Source organism: Haliotis rufescens, unplaced genomic scaffold (genome assembly GCF_023055435.1).
Source record: "Haliotis rufescens isolate VD_foot unplaced genomic scaffold, xgHalRufe1.0.p SCAF_5, whole genome shotgun sequence".
In the NCBI taxonomy this organism is placed as follows: Eukaryota; Metazoa; Mollusca; class Gastropoda; order Lepetellida; family Haliotidae; genus Haliotis; species Haliotis rufescens.
This window is the reverse complement of record NW_025964223.1, coordinates 61,988,126-62,007,133: the sequence shown is the minus strand read 5'-3', so window position 1 is coordinate 62,007,133 and position 19,008 is coordinate 61,988,126. Positions and strand designations below refer to the sequence as shown.

General features: G+C 39.2%; 1 protein-coding gene across 22 annotated transcripts in view; it reads left to right on the top strand.

Moving 5' to 3' along the window:
- The window catches only part of LOC124143843 (anoctamin-4-like), a 108,089-nt gene that overhangs the window by 72,878 nt on the left and 16,203 nt on the right, over positions 1-19,008 (top strand). For 20 of the 22 annotated variants that reach the window (XM_048383584.1, XM_048383582.1, XM_048383583.1 and 17 more), the window contains 10 exons: positions 1,132-1,250; positions 2,204-2,259; positions 3,330-3,386; positions 4,014-4,078; positions 4,802-4,936; positions 5,879-6,045; positions 7,048-7,127; positions 8,967-9,029; positions 14,374-14,397; positions 18,731-18,805. In XM_048383584.1, the coding sequence (XP_048239541.1) occupies positions 1,132-1,250; positions 2,204-2,259; positions 3,330-3,386; positions 4,014-4,078; positions 4,802-4,936; positions 5,879-6,045; positions 7,048-7,127; positions 8,967-9,029; positions 14,374-14,397; positions 18,731-18,805 (841 nt within the window). The remainder of the gene's footprint in view (positions 1-1,131; positions 1,251-2,203; positions 2,260-3,329; positions 3,387-4,013; positions 4,079-4,801; positions 4,937-5,878; positions 6,046-7,047; positions 7,128-8,966; positions 9,030-14,373; positions 14,398-18,730; positions 18,806-19,008) is intronic. The other 2 variants (XM_048383588.1, XM_048383574.1) reach the window with 1 other exon arrangement.

Below are 19,008 nucleotides of genomic sequence, written 5' to 3'. Positions count from 1 at the left end.
TTCCAACAGACCTCTCAGTTCTGTGACAATATCCAACAGACCTTTCAGTTCTGTGACAATATCCAACAGACCTTTCAGTTCTGTGACAATATCCAACAGTCCTTTCTGTTCTATGACAATATCCAACAGACCTTTCAGTTCTGTGACAGTATCCAACAGACCTTTCAGTTCTGTGACAGTATCCAACAGACCTTTCAGTTCTGTGACAATATCCAACAGACCTTTCAGTTCTGTGACAATATCCAACAGACCTTTCAGTTCTGTGACAATATCCAACAGACCTTTCAGTTCTGTGACAATATCCAATAGACCTTTCAGTTCTGTGACAATATCCAACAGACCTTTCAGTTCTGTGACAGTATCCAACAGACTTTTCCGCTCTATAACAATATCCAACAGTCCTTTCTGTTCTATGACAATATCCAACAGTCCTTTCTGTTCTATGACAATATCCAACGTTCCTTTCAGTTCTGTGACAATATCCAGCAGACCTTTCAGTTCCGTGACAATATCCATCAGACCTTTCAGTTCTGTGACAGTATCCAACAGACCTTTCCATTCTGTGACAATATCCATAAGATTTTTCCGTTCTGTGACAATATCCATGATATCTGAAAGCATGCAGGAGGCAAAATTGTGCATGGCTTCTTCATTCAATCCTTAATAAAAGCTGTCAAATTATCCCTTGTATATCCTGTATTGCAATACTACATGCATGAACCTCACTTATAAGTCACATACTTCATAGAGGTGTACCAGTGTAAGAATATACCAGCATGTCAGGCTGTTCTTGTATAAAAATATGATAGTAACAATCATCAAAGCTCAATCAATCTGATGTTATTAACATAACTCTTCAAAAAGATATTTGACTGTTCTTCCAATGTATACTAGAGAATGGCTAAGGAAGGCAAGTATTGTTCCTGCTGAAACTTATGATGATGATCCTTTACCTTGTGCATGCTGATCTAATGGTGTGATTCCGAAACCACACAATATATATCCCAACTCTCTGAATGTAGCAACCCAAAAGAACAATGTAGGACCTGATCAACGTCCTTGTTGAACAGTGACGTTGTTCACCCTGTTTTGTCGAGCTGTATGCATGCAGTGAGTCATGTATACTTTCAGGTTCATCATCAAAGACAAGGACACCTTTTTCAACACAGCACAACGCAGTCTGATCGTGTACCAGATACTGTTAAGATGTGTGTATGAAGACTTGGGAGACAAGAGGAAGAACAAGTTTGGTAAGGATGATGATGATGTTCATGATGATGAGGATGATGGGGGTGATGATGATGATGATGAGGTGAGGTGAGGTGAAATGGGGTTTAACATCGCGTTTAAGATTATTGCACTTATATAGTGACGTGCATGCATGTGGGTGTGTGGCTGCTTGTACTAGTCCGGACTGTTAAATATAAGAACAAGTATGACGTGGCCAGGGATCGACCCCCCAACCTTCCGCTCTCCGGACGGATGCTCTACCACTCGATCACGGAGGTGGTCGATGATGAGAATGTTAGGGGTGGTGATGATTATGATGATGATGATGATGATGATGATGATGATGGTGGTGATGATGGGATGATGATTGTGATGATGATGATGATGATGATTGTGATGGGGATGATGATGATGGTGATGATGATGATGGTGGTGGTGGTGATGATGATGGTGGCGATGATGATGGTGGTGGTGATGGTGGTAATGATGATGGTGGTGATGATGATGATGATGGTGGTGGTGGTGATGATGGTGGTGATGGTGGTGGTGGTGGTGGTGGTGATGATGGTGGTGATGATGATGGTGGTGATGATGATGGTGGTGATGATGATGATGGTGGTGGTGGTGATGATGATGTGGGTGGTGATAATGGGATGATGATTGTGATGGTGGTTATGCTGTTTTTGTTGCTGTAAAGTTGCAGCCATGTTATGCCATTTTTCACATGTTCCATGAGGTAACCTAGTATGGGAAGTAACAAAGACACCAACCAGTGGGCCAACTCCCACAAACAACAAGAATCATTAACATAACTTTAATTAAAATGTGTTTAACACAGTTCTGAATCTGGTGGTATCAAATATTCTTTATTGACATTATTCAGAATTCATTCAGTAAACTTGATGTTGTTGCAGTTTATCACAAGTCATGGCCATTGAGAGAAAACTATCTTTAATTTATTTCTCTATGTCAGGAATCAAGAAGATGCTGAGCACAAATTCCTATGTAGCAGCTTACCCTTTGCATGAGGTATGTATACAGCAGGGAGGTTCACTGGTTCTGCAACAAGTTTCTGATCAAGCTATAAAATCCAGCAAACATTGACATTCAGATGAATTAGGAAATTATTATGTATTTGGTCCACTTTAAAATCACAGTTAAGTTTCTGGCGAGTTGTCCTAAGACATCTAAAGTGCAAGCTATTTCAGAAAAGGATAACTAAATATGAATATTTGGACAGTGTTACCACTAGCTGTTGTGTGTAACACGACGGCGTGAGTGGTTTCATGGCGCTTTTAGCAATATTCCAGCAATGTCACATCTGGCAACACTAGACACACTGTACCTGGTATACATGGGAATTGGAGCATGGGTGGCCCAGTTGGCTAAGGCGACGCAATTTGCTGTGCAGAGTTGCGTCCCTTTGTCATGACAGAAACCTATGATTGTAGATTCGTATCCCGGTTTGGCCCAATTATTTTTCTAGGTTTGTTTCACCGAAGTGGTAAACGTCTAAGACCTGCATCACTTCGGGCTTACCTCCCACATAAAGCTGACACACCGTGATATAACTGGAATACAGTTCAAAGCATGGGTATTGAGCCTGGGTGTGAAGAGTACTTGGATGAGTGATCACCAGACACAGAATTGTAATCTGTCATTGTAACCCTGGCAGTGTGGATTACTGCTCCTAATTATTGACCATGAAACCCGACACCAGACTACTTAACTTACTGCCAGTCTTGATACGACTGGACCATGAAGATCCAGGTAAAGAATAGGTCTTCAGCAACCCATGCTTGCCATAAGTGACGATTATGCTTGTTGTAACAGGTGACTAACAGGATCGGGTGGTCAGGCTCGCTGACTCTGTTGATGCATGTCATTGTATCCCAATTGCGTGGTTCGATGCTCATGATGACAATCACTGGATTGTGTGGTCCAGACTCAGTTATTTACAGACCGCCGTCATATAGCTGGAATATTGCTGAGTGTGGTGTTAAACAACAAACTAAAGAAACAAATTGATATAACTGGGGTACTACCGACTGCCATGTAGGACACTATTCCCTCACTCACTGATTGTGCATGTTCTTCAGGGCAACTATGAGAGTGAACACTCACTACTGACAAGAGGCAAGGCTAATGACAGACACGTAAGTAAAACACTGAATAAAACATACCGTATTCCACGTAATAAGCGCCCCGCTCTTATAAGCGCCCATGGCGACATTTGCTAATTTATTGGGTAGTGAACAATCCCAATTAGCACCCCTTCCGATTGATCAATGTTCACAAGATTTATTTATTCGCGTATAATACACACTCGTGTGTTATATGCACCCTTAATTATGGGCATTTAATTCTGGAAAAATATATCTGTCGTACATAAACATTTCAGGCTGTCAGCATAAACCACGAAATTTATCTTTCAACTCTGTATTTTTCACCAAAATAACATTCTAATAAGAGCCCCCTATTTCTAATTTTGAGAGCGCCCTGGGCGCTTATTATGTCGAATACGGTACGTCACTGTACAGAATTTTACTTTTTTCTTTATTTTAACCAAACATGTTCTAACCTTTCTAGACTCATATAGATACATACAAGTATATAAGAAATATGTAAAAATTTATTAATTGAAACATAAGAACAATATCCACATGGAAGTAATCAGGAAGTTTTACAAGTCGCTGAAGACTCTGAAGAGTATAGAGCACAGGAAAGTTGGAGGGTGAGCTTCAGTACCTGTTGTGTAATCATCAAGAGATGCTCTGTTTCAGCTTCTGTATGAGGTCTGGGCCAAGCCGTGGATGTGGTACAAGTTCCAGCCCCTGGATTACATCAGGTTGGTGCTCTTCACCATGTATTCTCCCTCTCATGTATATGCATTAAGCTAAACAGGTTTTAAGTCATTCTTGTGTGTGTTCTCTTCTACAAAGTAACTTCCTGCCTAATTTTGGTACTGTTAGTTTTCTTTAAAGTGTGTTAGTGAGTGAGTTGGGTTTAATGCCGCTTTTCACAGTATTCCAGTTATATCGCGGCGTGTCAGCTTAATGTGGGAGGAAAGCCCGAAGTGATGCAGGTCTCAGACGTTTACCACTTCGGTGAAACCCACGAGCACGGGTGTGGTACTGACAAACCTACAAACATAATCGGGGCGAACTGGGATTCGAACCCACAATCATAGGTTTCTGGTGTGCCCAAGGGACGCAACTCTGCACAGCTCAATGCAGCGCCTTAGACGACTGGGCCACCCATGCCCCCTTCTTTAAAGTGATATAGACCTGTATGAAGGCTTTTGTCAGTCTTCTGCTTCAAAGACCTCCAAATGTTAAAACAATCATACACTAAAAGCACACACAAAGCATCCAAGGCTGCTTTCAGTGCAGGTTTCAGAGATTCATATTTTGTTTCCCTGCCTAATATATAAGTGTCCAAAAATTCAATGTCTAATAAGTGAAGGGGTCCTTTGGTTCTAGAGGTGTTAATTTTAATCTTCGGACTGCAAAATCTGTTTGACTTTGTATCTCACATTTTGAATACAGTGTAAATGTTGTGCTCTTGTCAGGCGCTACTTTGGTGAGAAGATCGGCATCTACTTCAGTTGGCTGGGCTACTACACCAGCATGTTGATACCGTCGGCCATTGTTGGCCTTATTGCTTTCTTCTTTGGCCTTGGAACTCTCTGGGATGATGTGTCCAGGTAAGTGTTGCGACAATAATAATAATAATGATGATGATGATGATGATGATGATGATAATAATAATCTCTGAAAAGTTCTTGTTCAGTGTTCGACTAGTTAGCGCTTCCTGGACAAGTTCCATTCGCTGTCTGGGCTGCGTGCCAGGGTGACTGTGCTGGGGTCGACCAAATTTTCTTTGCTAAATTTGTTTTCGTCTGTAAAATCTAAAAATAATGATAATAATAATAATAATGCTGTTTTGTCACCTGGCTTGACTCCGACAGGAACCCATGATGGAACTAGTGACGTGGCTATCGCCTGATAGAACATGAAGTGGTGACTGTCTTGAACTTAATATTACTGTTTAAATTGTTCTATTTGCTTTTGTGTTTAAACAGCAAAAGAGTACACCTATGTGTTAAGCACTGAATACGTTTTCCCAAATGACCCTCATCTTTGGCAGTCTCTGGAGTTACATGGTTTAGTGTATTCAAGCAGCATGGCTACTCCATTGCTGCCTGTGCTATGATGTAGGTAGCGGAATCAGCCGAGTCAACCACAGAGACTGTTGTATCTATTTTTCACAATATTTGTCAAGATCTGAGGCTGGCAATATGGCCAGGTGCCATCTGCGTGAGATGCGTGTGTTAATGTTAAAAATTCCTTGCCTTAGAGTGCCAATGGCACAGTTAAAATATATTCCTGATGCCTGAATGGCACACTTAGAAATTATCTTTTATTTTAACAATATTATGCATACTTCACACAAGTGGAAACAAACATGGAAACGGGACTTATGGTTGCAAACTTTCCGAATTATAGCTGCTTATTATCTAGCTTCCTCATGATAAAATAAGAGTTCAAAGATGTGTGAGGAGTACATTCTTGTTGCCTCACTAATATTCCATGAGTGCGCTGAGGTACGAAGCCATTTCTATCCCTGCTGTTGTATCTGTTTTCAGTCAGGAGATTTGTCAAGTGAGTGAGGCTGGCAACGTCACCATGTGTCCTCTGTGTGACAAGAGATGCTCTTTCTGGAAACTCAAGCGAAGTTGTCTGTACTCACAAGTCACGTATCTGTTCGACAACCCTGCCACGGTGGCGTTCGCTGTGTTTATGGCTCTGTGGGGTAGGTTCATTTGTTGTTTCTAGATACACAAACAAGCTTCATCCATCAACATGTATTCTTTGCGCCCCAGGACAAAGAAGTTTTACATACTTGTTCATAAAACTTTGTGATCCTATATCCTAATTGTAAGTTTGAGCTTTGATTGCGAAGATGTGTTTCATGTTTCAAAAAAAGACAAAAAGATTAGAATTACCCATCCTTGATGTTCCAGGTATTACATCTCCATTCTGTAATGATGAACACCCCCAGATCTATTCCACACCAATAACTTAGTCTCCGAAGTGCGTCACTATCTCCTTCCCTCTTATCATTAGCTTGGAACCCCTGTTACTTTCTTGGGGAGAATAGGTCTTCAGCAACCCATGCTTGCAGTAAAAAGCGACTTTGCTTGTCGTAAGAGGCGACTAATGGGATCGGGTGGTCAGGCTCGCTGACTTGGTTGATGCATGTCATCGTATCCCAATTGTATAGATCGATGCTCGTGAGGTCAATCACTGGATTGTCTGGTCCAGATTTGATTATTTACAGACTGATATCATATATCTGAAATATTGCTGAGTGCAGTGATAAACAAAAACAGAAACAAACAAACTTAGGACATAATATTTCTCGGTCATGATCTTGAAATAATCTTTAAAAAAATATGACTCTCCTGAATGAGTGAGTGAGTGAGGATGGTTTTACACCGCTTTTAGCAATATTCCAGCAATATCAGGGCGGGGGACACCAGAAATGGGCTTCACACATTGTAGCCATGTCGGGAATCGAACCCGGGTCTTCGGCGTGAAGAGCGAATGCTTTAACCACTAGGCTACCCGACCGCCCCTCTCCTGAATGAGAATTGACTTGGCCATGATATAGTAAACAAATTAACGAATCAGAAGAGTGTTATCAATGAACTTGTAGTTGGACTGGTAAAGATGTTGTCCTGAGTATGGTGACATGGAGGGAAATCTTTTGAGTGAGACACCATGCCTCATGTGTTTAATCATTGGCTTCCAGCTACATTCTTTGCTGAAATGTGGAAACGACGTCAAGCTGAGATTGAATATGATTGGGATGTTGCTGATTTTGAAGAGGAGGTTAGTTTTACTTTCAAGTGTTACTTGTCTTTTCAATGTTTATTGGTTGACAGTGTTTGAAATTAAGAATTGAGGTTAGGTGAAAATGGTTTTAGTGTCGTGTTCATGATTATGGCACTGAAATAGCTACGTGCATTGATGTGTGTGTGTGTGTATCTGCGACTGTTAGAACTTGTCCAGACTTAATCTGGTTTTATAGTGCCAGCCACTGAGATACCATGCTGCAGTTAACATGGATACCCCACTCAGACACAGTATACTGACTCCGAGCCAACCAGTCCTTGTTTTAACCCCTTAATGCCAAATGCCAGGTCAAGTATCTTGTAATGCCTTTTGGTATGACGCTGAAAGGCATCAAACCAATGACCTGAGGCAGAGGCAGTTAAATCTTTAGGTGATATGTCGGTACAAGAAACAGTGTGAGTGAGTTGGGTTTAACGCCGCTTTTAACAGTATTCCAGTTATATCACGGCGTGTCAGCTTAATGTGGGACGAAAGCCCGAAGTCTTAGACATTTAAAACTTCAGTGAAACCCATGAGCAAGGGTATGGTACTGACAAACCTAGAAACATAATTGGGGCGAACCAGGATTCAAACCCATATTCGTAGGTTTCTGGCGTGGCCAAGGGACGCAACTCTGCATAGCAAATCGTGGCGCCCTAGACGACTGGGCCACCCGTCCTCAAGGAAACAGAACATTCCCAGTCAGCATTTGCACATGAAGTAACCTCCCCATGGAGATTCCAGGTTAGAAAAGGTCCCCAGCAACCTTGGCTGGTTACACGAGGCAACACAATGGCTCAGGTGGTCAGGCTGTGTGGCTTGCGTGTCATCGTATCTCGACAACACGGATCAATGCTCACTATATCAATCACTGGATTGTCCTATCTCAATATTTTACAGAAAGCCATCATATAGCTGGTATGTGCAGTAATAAGCATTATACAAACCAAAGCAGATGGAAACATGAAGTAATCGTGGATTGTGATTAGTTTTCATTGGGTTGCCATGTCAGTTTTTGTGCCAGGTATCTCAGATTTGTTGTAAGAACCAACTACTTGGTAACAAGGTGGTCAGACTTGATGACTTGGTCCTCCAGCATGTATAGACCAGATGGAGTAGACTGTTGCCCATGTTTTCAGTTTTGTCTGCTTCAGACTCGATTATTTTCAGATTGATGGTTAAGCACCAGCTGATAGACCGCCATTGTTTAACGACACATATGTTTCAATCATGCATAAATTAATATCCACATTAAGTTTGGCTTTATTTGTGCAATTTGAGCATTTGAGAATGTGACAATGTCTAGACATTAACTTGACATTAACCAGGGTTAGAAACTAACAGTTTTCGTCCACTAGTCCTTATAATGCCAACATAGAGCAAAACCCTTACAAAAGGCAAATTTTTACTAGTCCTTATGATACCTTTACCATTGGGCAGTTTGGCAGGGACTATAGGACTAGTGCCAATTTCTAATGCTGCATTAACAGTGTTCGAAATACCTGCCTGCCCGACCGTCCGAGACGGGTTGATTTCAACTCGGGCTGCCAGATTTTCAAATCCCCCTGCCCGACGGTCGGGTTATATTTCATATGTGAAAATATTCAAAATATTTCCCAATGATAAGCATTAATTCACATGTAAAGATGAATGATAAAATGTAACCAAAAAGAAACCCCGTTAGCTTATCCTGAGAAACATATGATTATAGTGGGCAGGCAGGTTTTGGTCAGGGCTGGCAAGTATTTCAGCTAGCCAGTCCTGTGGTCTGGCTGAAATTTTGGGGAGTTTCATACCCTGGCATTAACTTAAATGCATGTTATTGTGATGTTTCAGGAAACATTGCGACCAGAGTTTGAGGCGTCGGTGACAAGAACGAAAAAGAACCCCATCAATCATGTAAGTGTCCTCATGACCTGGTCACCTGCCGCAAAGCATGTTTATAGCCGTTAATAGCATCATGTTGATGGCATCAAGCCCCACCAAGTAGGTAGTCATAGCATTGTGTAGACAAGTGCATGGTAGCATCTAGAACTTGGTGAATGTGCAGCTTTGGAGAAAGGAAAGATACCAATTTGTATGTGCGCAAAATGATAAATGAATTCTTTTTTGTCTTTCTTTTTACAGTTTAAGAACAATTTCAGTGCTAATGCTAAATAGGTTGTGTCATACAGGATATTTTGGAATATATCAGTGTTGATTTTTTTGGTATACTGTGTAATGCCTTTAATTTGGACATTGCCACACACACCAAAAATGCAGAGTACTCTCCCTTTGTATACATGTCAACAGGGATTTATCTGGAATTATATTTTGCAACCCCAAATCTGCAGTAAATTCAGTAAAAAGTCCTAAATGGGAGTTAAGCATTACCCATTGATAACTTATTTGGTGACTAAGTCAAGGTGCCTTTCAATTTACTGATAACAGGTCACACCAAGAGGAAGGGTTTTTGATGTGAAATATTTTTGAAATTAAGAAAGTAAGAACTTTAAAAGAATCCCAGTTTTAAACAATGTTGCATTTTTTCCCATTTACCTGCCAAATGTTCTTTGTTTGGAATTCTACATAAACCCCTAGCAGAGTGATATATTCTCCAATTTGTAACTGTCCAGAGGTAGGTCGTCTGACTACTTGTGTCCACAAGTTTCCAGAATATTGAGGGTACATTTTGTAAGGTTTCTCTGTATGATATGTACATGTCCATTTTGTGAGTACTTGTTAATTATTGTTCCAAAAGTAGGTATGTTTATGATAAAAAGATTTTGTGAATATTTGTAATTATTCTTTCCAGTATGTTGCTTGTGCTAGATGATGAATTCTTTCACTGTAAATCAAGAGAGGTCTTTATATGTATAAGTGCAGTATGTAATATCATATAGTCTAAATCTGAAGTTAAATACATGCTTTTTACACATTATGATATTTTAGAGTTCAGAAGAAATAGACCCTGATAGTTCAGAGGTATGTAGGGAGATTGTGGAAGAATTAATATCAATTGTTTGTTTGAAGTTCCCAATGAAGGATTATTAACACAATGGTTGTTTGACATTTGAAAGTGAACAGAATCAAGTTCATGTTTGTTTGATTTTTTCAGAAAACTGTTTTTCATTGTTTATTTGTTTTTTAAATTGGGATTTGCGATCATTGCATGTAGATCGATGTCTACAAAAACTACATCAAAATTCATAACTCCTTTCTTGTTTATGTTCTTCAGTGAATTAAAGAGGTTGAGCATAGTAATGTAGTCTGTTTGGTGCATTTTTATATTTATTTCCTAATGCTGATGGTATGATTTCAAAGATGGCACATTTTATTTACCCAATTGTCAGTGGTAAGTGTCACAGCTCGCCCTATTGGCTGTATGAAGTATAAAACGTATTCTGATTGGCTGAAACAACTTGTTACAGACAGCACTGGGATTGGTAGGTTTGTGTTAGGTGGTTTAGTTCAGGTAGCTGTGGACTGTTTCATTGATTGACACATAGTTCTGATTGCTTAATCTCTGTCTATATCCCAACAATGCTGCATATGTATGTGGAAATATTTGTTTACATTCAAGTGTGTGAAGCTCTATCCCGTGCTACAAGAATGCAACAGTTTCATGTGACTTTATGTAGAAGCTTCTCCCCTTGTTTAACATGAATTTGTTACATTTTTTACCCCAAAAGGTTTTGTGTCATATTCCCTCTATGTGTCTTGTCTTTCGTCCTTGACCTTTCTGAACATCAAGGGCAGGCAACTCTTCAGTGGCATTTAGGGCTGTAATGAATGACCCAAGTTATCCTGTCACGAGTATATATTCCTTAGGATATGTATTCATAAGGAGATAAACCTGCAGTGTGTTCAATTTAGAGGTTTTGATTGGAATTTGATACCTGTAATGGTTTGATACCTCATTCTATTATGTTTGAAACCTCTAAATTGATAACACAGGTGGTTCATCTCCATGCGACCATGACAAAATAGACACAAACATTTTGTTAACAGCAGAAATGATGAGTTTGAAATGGACTGAGTCAAATGTTATCAGTAGGTTAATTGAATGAATTCAGTCATCAGCAAGGTTGGATTTGTTTGATTTCATATTCTCATAGGGCGTTCGAAATTAAGCATGAAAGTCACAGGTCCTACCATAGCCCTATATATGTTAAAGATTTTGGGAGTTCCCAGATTCGAATTACTACACGAGCAAACCCCCAGAACCCCCTTTCATTTCAAACACTGGCAAAGCCACAATTTACACATAAACTTCTATAAGACACATGCAGTTAAATCATCTTGCGCAGATTTCTTGTAAACAATATTCAAACTGTCAAAATTTCTGGTGTCCCCCGCCGTGATATTGCTGGAATATTGCTAAAAGCGGCGTTAAACCGTACTCACTCACTCACCCCAAACTGTCATCCCCAGACATAGTGTAACTATTCTGCAAGGTTTGGTTCTAAAATTCACTACACACTCATGACTTCATAATATTTTACAGACAGGAGTCTAAGCGATGTGACACGTATCATTACAGCCCTAACATCATAATGTTCATCTGACATTAGGATTCTTTATTCACAACTTGTACCATGCTCAAGGCTTGTCATCCCATTACGCTTTCTTGAAGCAAATATGGTTCACAAAGACTTTCTTCCCTTTCAATATGGTTCTTTCCTTAGTTTGTCTTTTCCCGAGAATAATTTCGTAGTTTTTGCATTACATTCTGATGTCTGCTAACCATGATGTGTTCAATTTTATTTCAGGAGGTTTGTGGAACTGAGTATCACATCCATTGCAATATTATAGCAAAGCATTGACACACCTTCCTTGTACATGGCCATCCTACATAGACACACTCTTCTACATTGCCATCCTAAATCCAAGCAATCGCTAAGCGTTTCATTCACCTTTCACAATGTGAATAATGCTTGTTAAGATTTCACCAATGAGGATTCAGAGTTGACTGTTTCTGTTGTCTCATTTCCTTCAAAAAAGCATCTGGGCCCACTTGCACAAATTGATCTTAGCTCTAAGATGATCTTAACTCCTTTAACTACCGTATTCGACCTAATAAGGGCCCCGCTCTAATAAGCGCCCATGGCGACATTTGCTAATTTATTGGCTAGTGAACAATCCCAATTAGCACCCCTTCCGATTGATCAATGTTCACAAGATTTATTTATTCGCGTATAATACACACTCGTGTGTTATATGCACCCTTAATTATGGGCAATTAAATTCTGGAAAAATATATCTGTCGTACATAAACACTTCAATCTGTCAGCATAAACCACAAGATTTATCTTTCAACTCTGTTTTTTTCACCAAAATAATATTCTAATAAGAGCCACCTATTTCTAATTTCGAGAGCGCCCTGGGCGCTTATTACGTCGAATACGGTACTTTAACATAGGCTTACGATAGTCTTAGCCCTAAGATCGTTTTGTGCAAGTGGGTCCCTGGTGTTATGAATAAGTTGGATGCTAATGACTTCCATACTTGCGCATATTGCACATGTGCGGTATCAAGTAGCGATTGCATGACGCTTTATGCCACCATATAAATATAAAATGCTAGATCTGCTTTCTGGTTCTTGGTTCTGTATTTAGTAGAATGAAATTAAAAGAATATTTAAATTCAAAGTTTATGTAACTCAAATTTACAAAACAAGACTTTTTATATTCATTTTGTGTCACATTCTCATTAATGATAACGTGTTAATATGTAAATAGGATAGTTTAATGCTTGAATAACATGCTAGTTGTTTTTTGTTATATTAGATATAAAACTGCTAATGGCACAATACTAGACATGTATTTTTGATTTTGATAATTTTGTATCAACGTGTGTGTGTGTGTTCCTCCCTGTGTTGTGTGATGAAGTGTTTGATTATCCAGATATTGTAGCTAAAATGGATGGAATTATAAAGTGGCCTATGATGTCATTGCTGATTTGCATATAAAGTAATCAAACATAATGTCTGACTGTATCGGACCGGTTCTGTAGACTCGTGTGATTGAGCTGGCACTTCACGATTCAACTAATACGTTGGTCGAGAATGTTCCGTGCATATTTTTAGAAGAAATCAAAGACAGATTAGATATCGACATATCACAGAAGTCGAAGTGCTATGTGTAGGCAGTAAACTGATACTCTGAACTTTAATCATTGCACTGTCAATCATCACACTGTCAATCATTGCAATATTGTTGCAATATTTCTATCCAGCAAACTGCGAACAAGTGACGTTTTCAATAGCATACAAAATTGTCTCCCTTTACCGATATTGCAAAATCCGAAGACCACGTTCAAACTTATTATAATGTAATGAGTCAATGACATGGTCCCGGGCCAGAGTTGCACTGACCTCTGTTATGTTCTTTGTTCGAATAACAGATTACAAACAAACATTCTTGTTTGACTTTATTGAGTTGAGACGTATGCTATCCATTTTTGCTTTAATAACACAACCGCTTTTTTCAGGGTAGTATCATTTGCAGAAGCCCTCGGACTGTTCCACCAACAACACACAAACCGAGGGCTTCTGAAAATAAACATGACCATTATATTAAAGCATTGTGTTCCCTTTCCGTTGTGACGTTTTGTATGATAATTGCTTCAGCTGTTGGACAACAAGAAATTATTAATTAGATTTTGATCTATTTTGTTTGAAAATTAATTTTGGTGGGAATAATCTTAGTATTTTAGTTGTAGTTTGATTGTATCATATTGCCATTCTTAAACAATCTTGTAAGTTGAATTGTGTAAGAGTGGAATTGTTGCTGATTACAGAGTTTTAAAGTGAGGCGAACCTAGATGAAAAGCTGGTGATTACATCAAATGTCAACAGAAATTGGAGATTCTGATAATAGTCTGGTTGTCATGGTTATGGTTGTTGGAACAGTGACAGTCCTACATGTTCTACCATATAGAGACTGCACATGGTATAAGAGAAGGGTATCAAGGTCATTTGTGTCCCTTGGGCCTGCCAGAAACCTGTCATTGTGGGTTTGAATACCGGTTCACCCTAATTATTTTTCTAGGTTCACCATACCCGTGCTCGTGGGTTTCACCAAAGTGGTAAACATCTGAGACCTGCATCACTTCGGGCTTTCCTCTGAAATTATTCTGACACGTTAATTGTGTTATGACTGGAATACTGTTCTGCGTTAAGCGGCGTTCAACCCAACTCACTCACTCACTCATTCAGATGTGGTTCAGGATTGGTTTTATGTTATTTATTTACTTTATCCAGGTTTATAGGAACAAAGTCAGCAAGGTATCAGTGGATACTTCCACAGATAAAGCATGTTGTTTCTTTCTTGGAAAATTTCAGAATGGTGTGGCAGCATGCTAAAATCATTCGTTTCATCTAACTGTGGGAGCCTTTTTTTAGAGATGTGCCATTTATTATGTAGGATGGATTGAATGAACAATGAACAGATAATATTGGCTCCCATTCCTTTTTTTGTGGATTCCTTTGGTCTTTTTATGAAACAAATAACTCCAATAAACAATGGAAATACCTAATTTTTATCAGCATTTTTTTCCAAATTTAGTATTTTCTGCTTGTGTGATGGGTACTTTAACCGTTGGGTTGAAACTCTCAGACTAGTTCCAGTTTATGGAACTGCTAGATTGAAACTGATACCAATTGATACATGATAAAAGGGTTCTAACAAACGATGCTCTTGGTAATTCAATCATTAAGTGTGGGTGTGTATGCAGATCAGTCTGTAATTGACAATATTTTAATAAATTTAGTAAGCAAATCTTCCCCACTTGGATGTTGATTTCTGCTTTGCAACAAAAAAAATAAAAATATAAATAAGGACCTTCTGACCTCTGACCTCTGACCTAATGAAATAAATATGTGTACACCAACTTCTGGAAAGTCATAGACACATAGCTGAACAATGACTGAAATTGACTGTAACTATTTCGGATAATGTTGACTTTTTCTTGCTGACTTGGACAAAGAAGTATGCATGTTAAGAAGAGATGTTTTCAATGTCTACCAATCAATGACAACTCTGAAAATCAGTCAAGTGTTACCACGTGGTGAGCTTGGTTCATACAACGTACCAGTATGTTTGTTTGTGCATCAAACCAATCAAATATCTCTTTAATATGAGTAATTACTGATAAATTAGAAAACATTTATGGTATTCGAGTTTCTTTTGTCAGTGAATATATATAGCTGACATAACACTGACAGTGCTACATATGACGTATGACATCCCAGCATGTTCTGGTTGACTGTGAGATTTGGATGAATCTTGACTTTGAAGGATCTTGACTGAAATACAGGAAGAGTGTGCTGATATTAATGCTTGGTAAGGGGACTGCCAGGCCCATAAGCTGAATTATAGCAATGTCTCACTTATTTCTTTATTTCACTTACGTGACTATCTTCATTCACTCAAAGGGGGCACGGGTGGCCCAGTCGTCTAAGTCGCCGCGATTCGCTGTGCAGAGTTGCGTCCCTTGGGCATGCCAGAAACCTATGATTGTGGGTTCGAATCCTGGTTCGCCCCAGTTATGTTTCTAGGTTTGTCAGCACCATACCCGTGCTCGTGGGTTTCACCGAACTGGTAAACGTCTGAGACCTGTATCACTTCGGGCTTTCGTCCCACATTAAGCTGACACGCCGCGATATAACTGGAATACTGTTAAAAGCGACATTAAAGCCAACTCACTCACACTCGTTCACTCAAAGGCAACAGGGTGACCAATTTGTGTTAGCTCGTCTCACTGAATACTTGTGTTTTATCCCCAACATGGGTATAACGTGTGAAGCCCATTATCGGTGTCCTTGAACTCTACTAAAAGAAATTTAACCCAGTTCTCACTGACTTCCGATTTGTTCACAGTCACTTGGTGTTTTTTTCATTTTTTGGTCATCTGTAACCTCAATAGGATACGAATTCAATGGCATCAAATATTCACACTAATTACGACTGTTTTTTTAATTTAAATGAGATGCCAACAATTATGGTTTTTGTGGAATCATTATGATATTTTGAACATTTCACCAATTTGTCCCCCAAAATCAGTGTCTAACAGCTAGTGGTTGTAACTGAAGCCTTTACAAGTGTAGGTTAACAGATTCATATTGCGAAGCAATTTAACGAGGATGCTAGTGAGATAGTTTTTCTATCTGTGCTTGTTGACCTCTGTGACTTTGGCTCGTTTCCCTAATTAAATACATTTGGATTTGGCTGAAATATTTTTCCCTGTTTCATTTTATGGCCATGTTGGACATCTGACTGCATTTTGTAATGTTATGACATGCCAGGCACTCTAAACATACATGACAGAGTAACTTCCCTTTGACTCTAGCTGGTAGACCGAAGGATTGCAGTGAAGGCGATCACCGATATTGAAAATTATGTGTAATGTGTATTTTGCTTATATTTATGATAGAAAAAAAATGATGATAGAATTTAAGAATGTCATTACATGTAAAAGAGTTTGTCACTCTTGTGCTTGCCAAGAATTGCTAAATACAATGTTTATTCCCTATACAGGATATTTGCCATCCAAATCACGCTCACATGATAACCTTTATTAATGTTGTTATCAAAATGTATATATAGCTTCTCTATTGTTTTGGACCCATTTCAGTGGTAACGTACTCAATTTTCAAATACAACTTGAGAACCATTATAGATAAGCTACCCCTCTGTCTTGTCACCATGCAATTGTTTCGGTTGGGTGTGCATGACACTTGCACTCACTGAACTTATCATGGCTGTGGCTAAGACCTTGCATGATTTCCCAGCATTGCCATGCTTAAACACCAGCCACACTTTCTTTCAGGAATTGTAGTAATAGGCTTTGACCTTTTGGTCATTTGACCTTTGTCAGAGTCCGCTGACGTGGTATGGGGTGGTCGGGCCTCGACGATTTAGTCGATTGTCCCAGTCGTTCGTCTAAGGTGCAGCAATTCCCTCTTCAGAAATGCACCCCAAGGCTTGCCAGAAATCTCTGATCGTAGGCTTAATGCCAGATCGGGCTTGATGATGGTTCTAGGTTTGTCTGCAACATGCTCATGGGTTTCACCAAATTGCTACACACCAAGGACCTGCATCCACACCAAGCTTACACGCCCTATTGCAACTGAAATACCGTTAAACCCATCTCACCCACTCACCCAATGGCATGGATGGCTGCTGTTGCCATCGATCATTGGTTTACTTGGCCTTTGTTGTCTTCTCTCACTGACTCTAGTATTGGCAACCTCCCATCCCGATGCCTGGCCAGTCTTGTAAGAGCATGGATGTGTATCACTGCATACTCCAAGTCATATCATACTGGATGTCTCATCATGACTGATAATTTCAAGATTTAAAGTTGTTGATTTCTGCGTTCAATTTCATAGTTCTGATAGTTCATGTTTATGTGGTATTCAAATATTTACAAACACTTACAGTTCAACATTTAAGTAATTACATGGAGAAACGTCAGTGTTCTGACTGATTGGTAATCATTATTTACTGATTATCCTGAATCTATTTGCTATCACAGTTGTAGATTTCTTCATGAATTTTTTTTTTTATAAATGCATTGATATTTATTTGTTGCTTCTGTGCCTCAGTCATACATTGCCACTCATATTTTTATGCATAGCAGTAGAGCTACAGTGATGCACTAGGGTCCTGTATTCAAAGAATAGTTTAAAGCACCAAAAATAGACTTCAAATTTCAGTTCTTATTTACACAGTTAATCAGATATCTTTCGACCACAGGAATAGCATATAGACTTAGTCAAACTTCCAGATGAACAAAATATTGAAATTAGACATAGAAAGTAATTTCAGTGATCTGCTAGCTTCAGTTTCCAAGCATTGAATCGATCATGAAATCTTCTACTGATTGTCCGATGACAATGACCTCATCTTCGGCAGTATGTCAGAGTTAGAACAAAGTTTCGCTTTAAATATGGACAAATGTTTTGAAAAGCTAAGAGCTGACATTTGAACAATTAAAGGAATCTGTAAGATGGCCAAACATTCAGAGGTTGTTGATGCCAATGATTTTGTTCATCAGTGTTGAGTTTGTGGAGAAAGCAGCAGCCTAGTGCATCACTGTCAGACAGTCAGTTTGATCTGTGTATTGGAATGTGAAGTGAGGATACTTTTCTATAGGATGTTGACAACACAAATTATCAGCGGATAAGATGTTGAAATATATTGTGATAATCATGACACATTTATTTGCCAGTACCAGGTGTTCAGTATTTCAATATATGCTAATCAGTTATTTGTTATGTGTTATATTATGTAAATATGGAGCCATGTGTGTCAACTCCGTGTCAGAATGTCTATTTGTAGTAAAGTACACAACATATTGCCCTGGAAGATTCTATCTATGCCATGTGATTTCCATATTTGTCCAAAAAAATAGGGCCCTCGTTTTAAAATGAAGCTGGACATACTCAAATAATAGATATATGGATCTATAAAATATATCTGTTAACTTAGAAGTGAAACGTCATGCATTTCAAGTGTTTGCATTGCATATTGTAAAATTAACATTGTAGGCAAATGATCATATGATTGGCTGTTGTAAAACGAGGAAGATGATTGACACGTGTTGTTGTGTTCCAGGTCGAGGAGCCGTACCTGTCCTTGGGCAGCCGGTTGTGTCGTTACTTGTCTTCTCTCTGGGTCGTCCTTTTCATGGTATGTATGTTTCATCACAATTGTCCCGCAATTTGAATTCCTGACAATCTACCACCTTGGTGGCGTATCTAGAGCATCTGCTTGGAGACAGGTGGTTTGATCCCCGGCTGTAACATACGAAAAGACATTAAAAGATGGTTCTTGTTGTTACCCCACTTGGAGGTGATGGGATCCAAAACTGGACTGGTTCGTTTGTAGTCAGT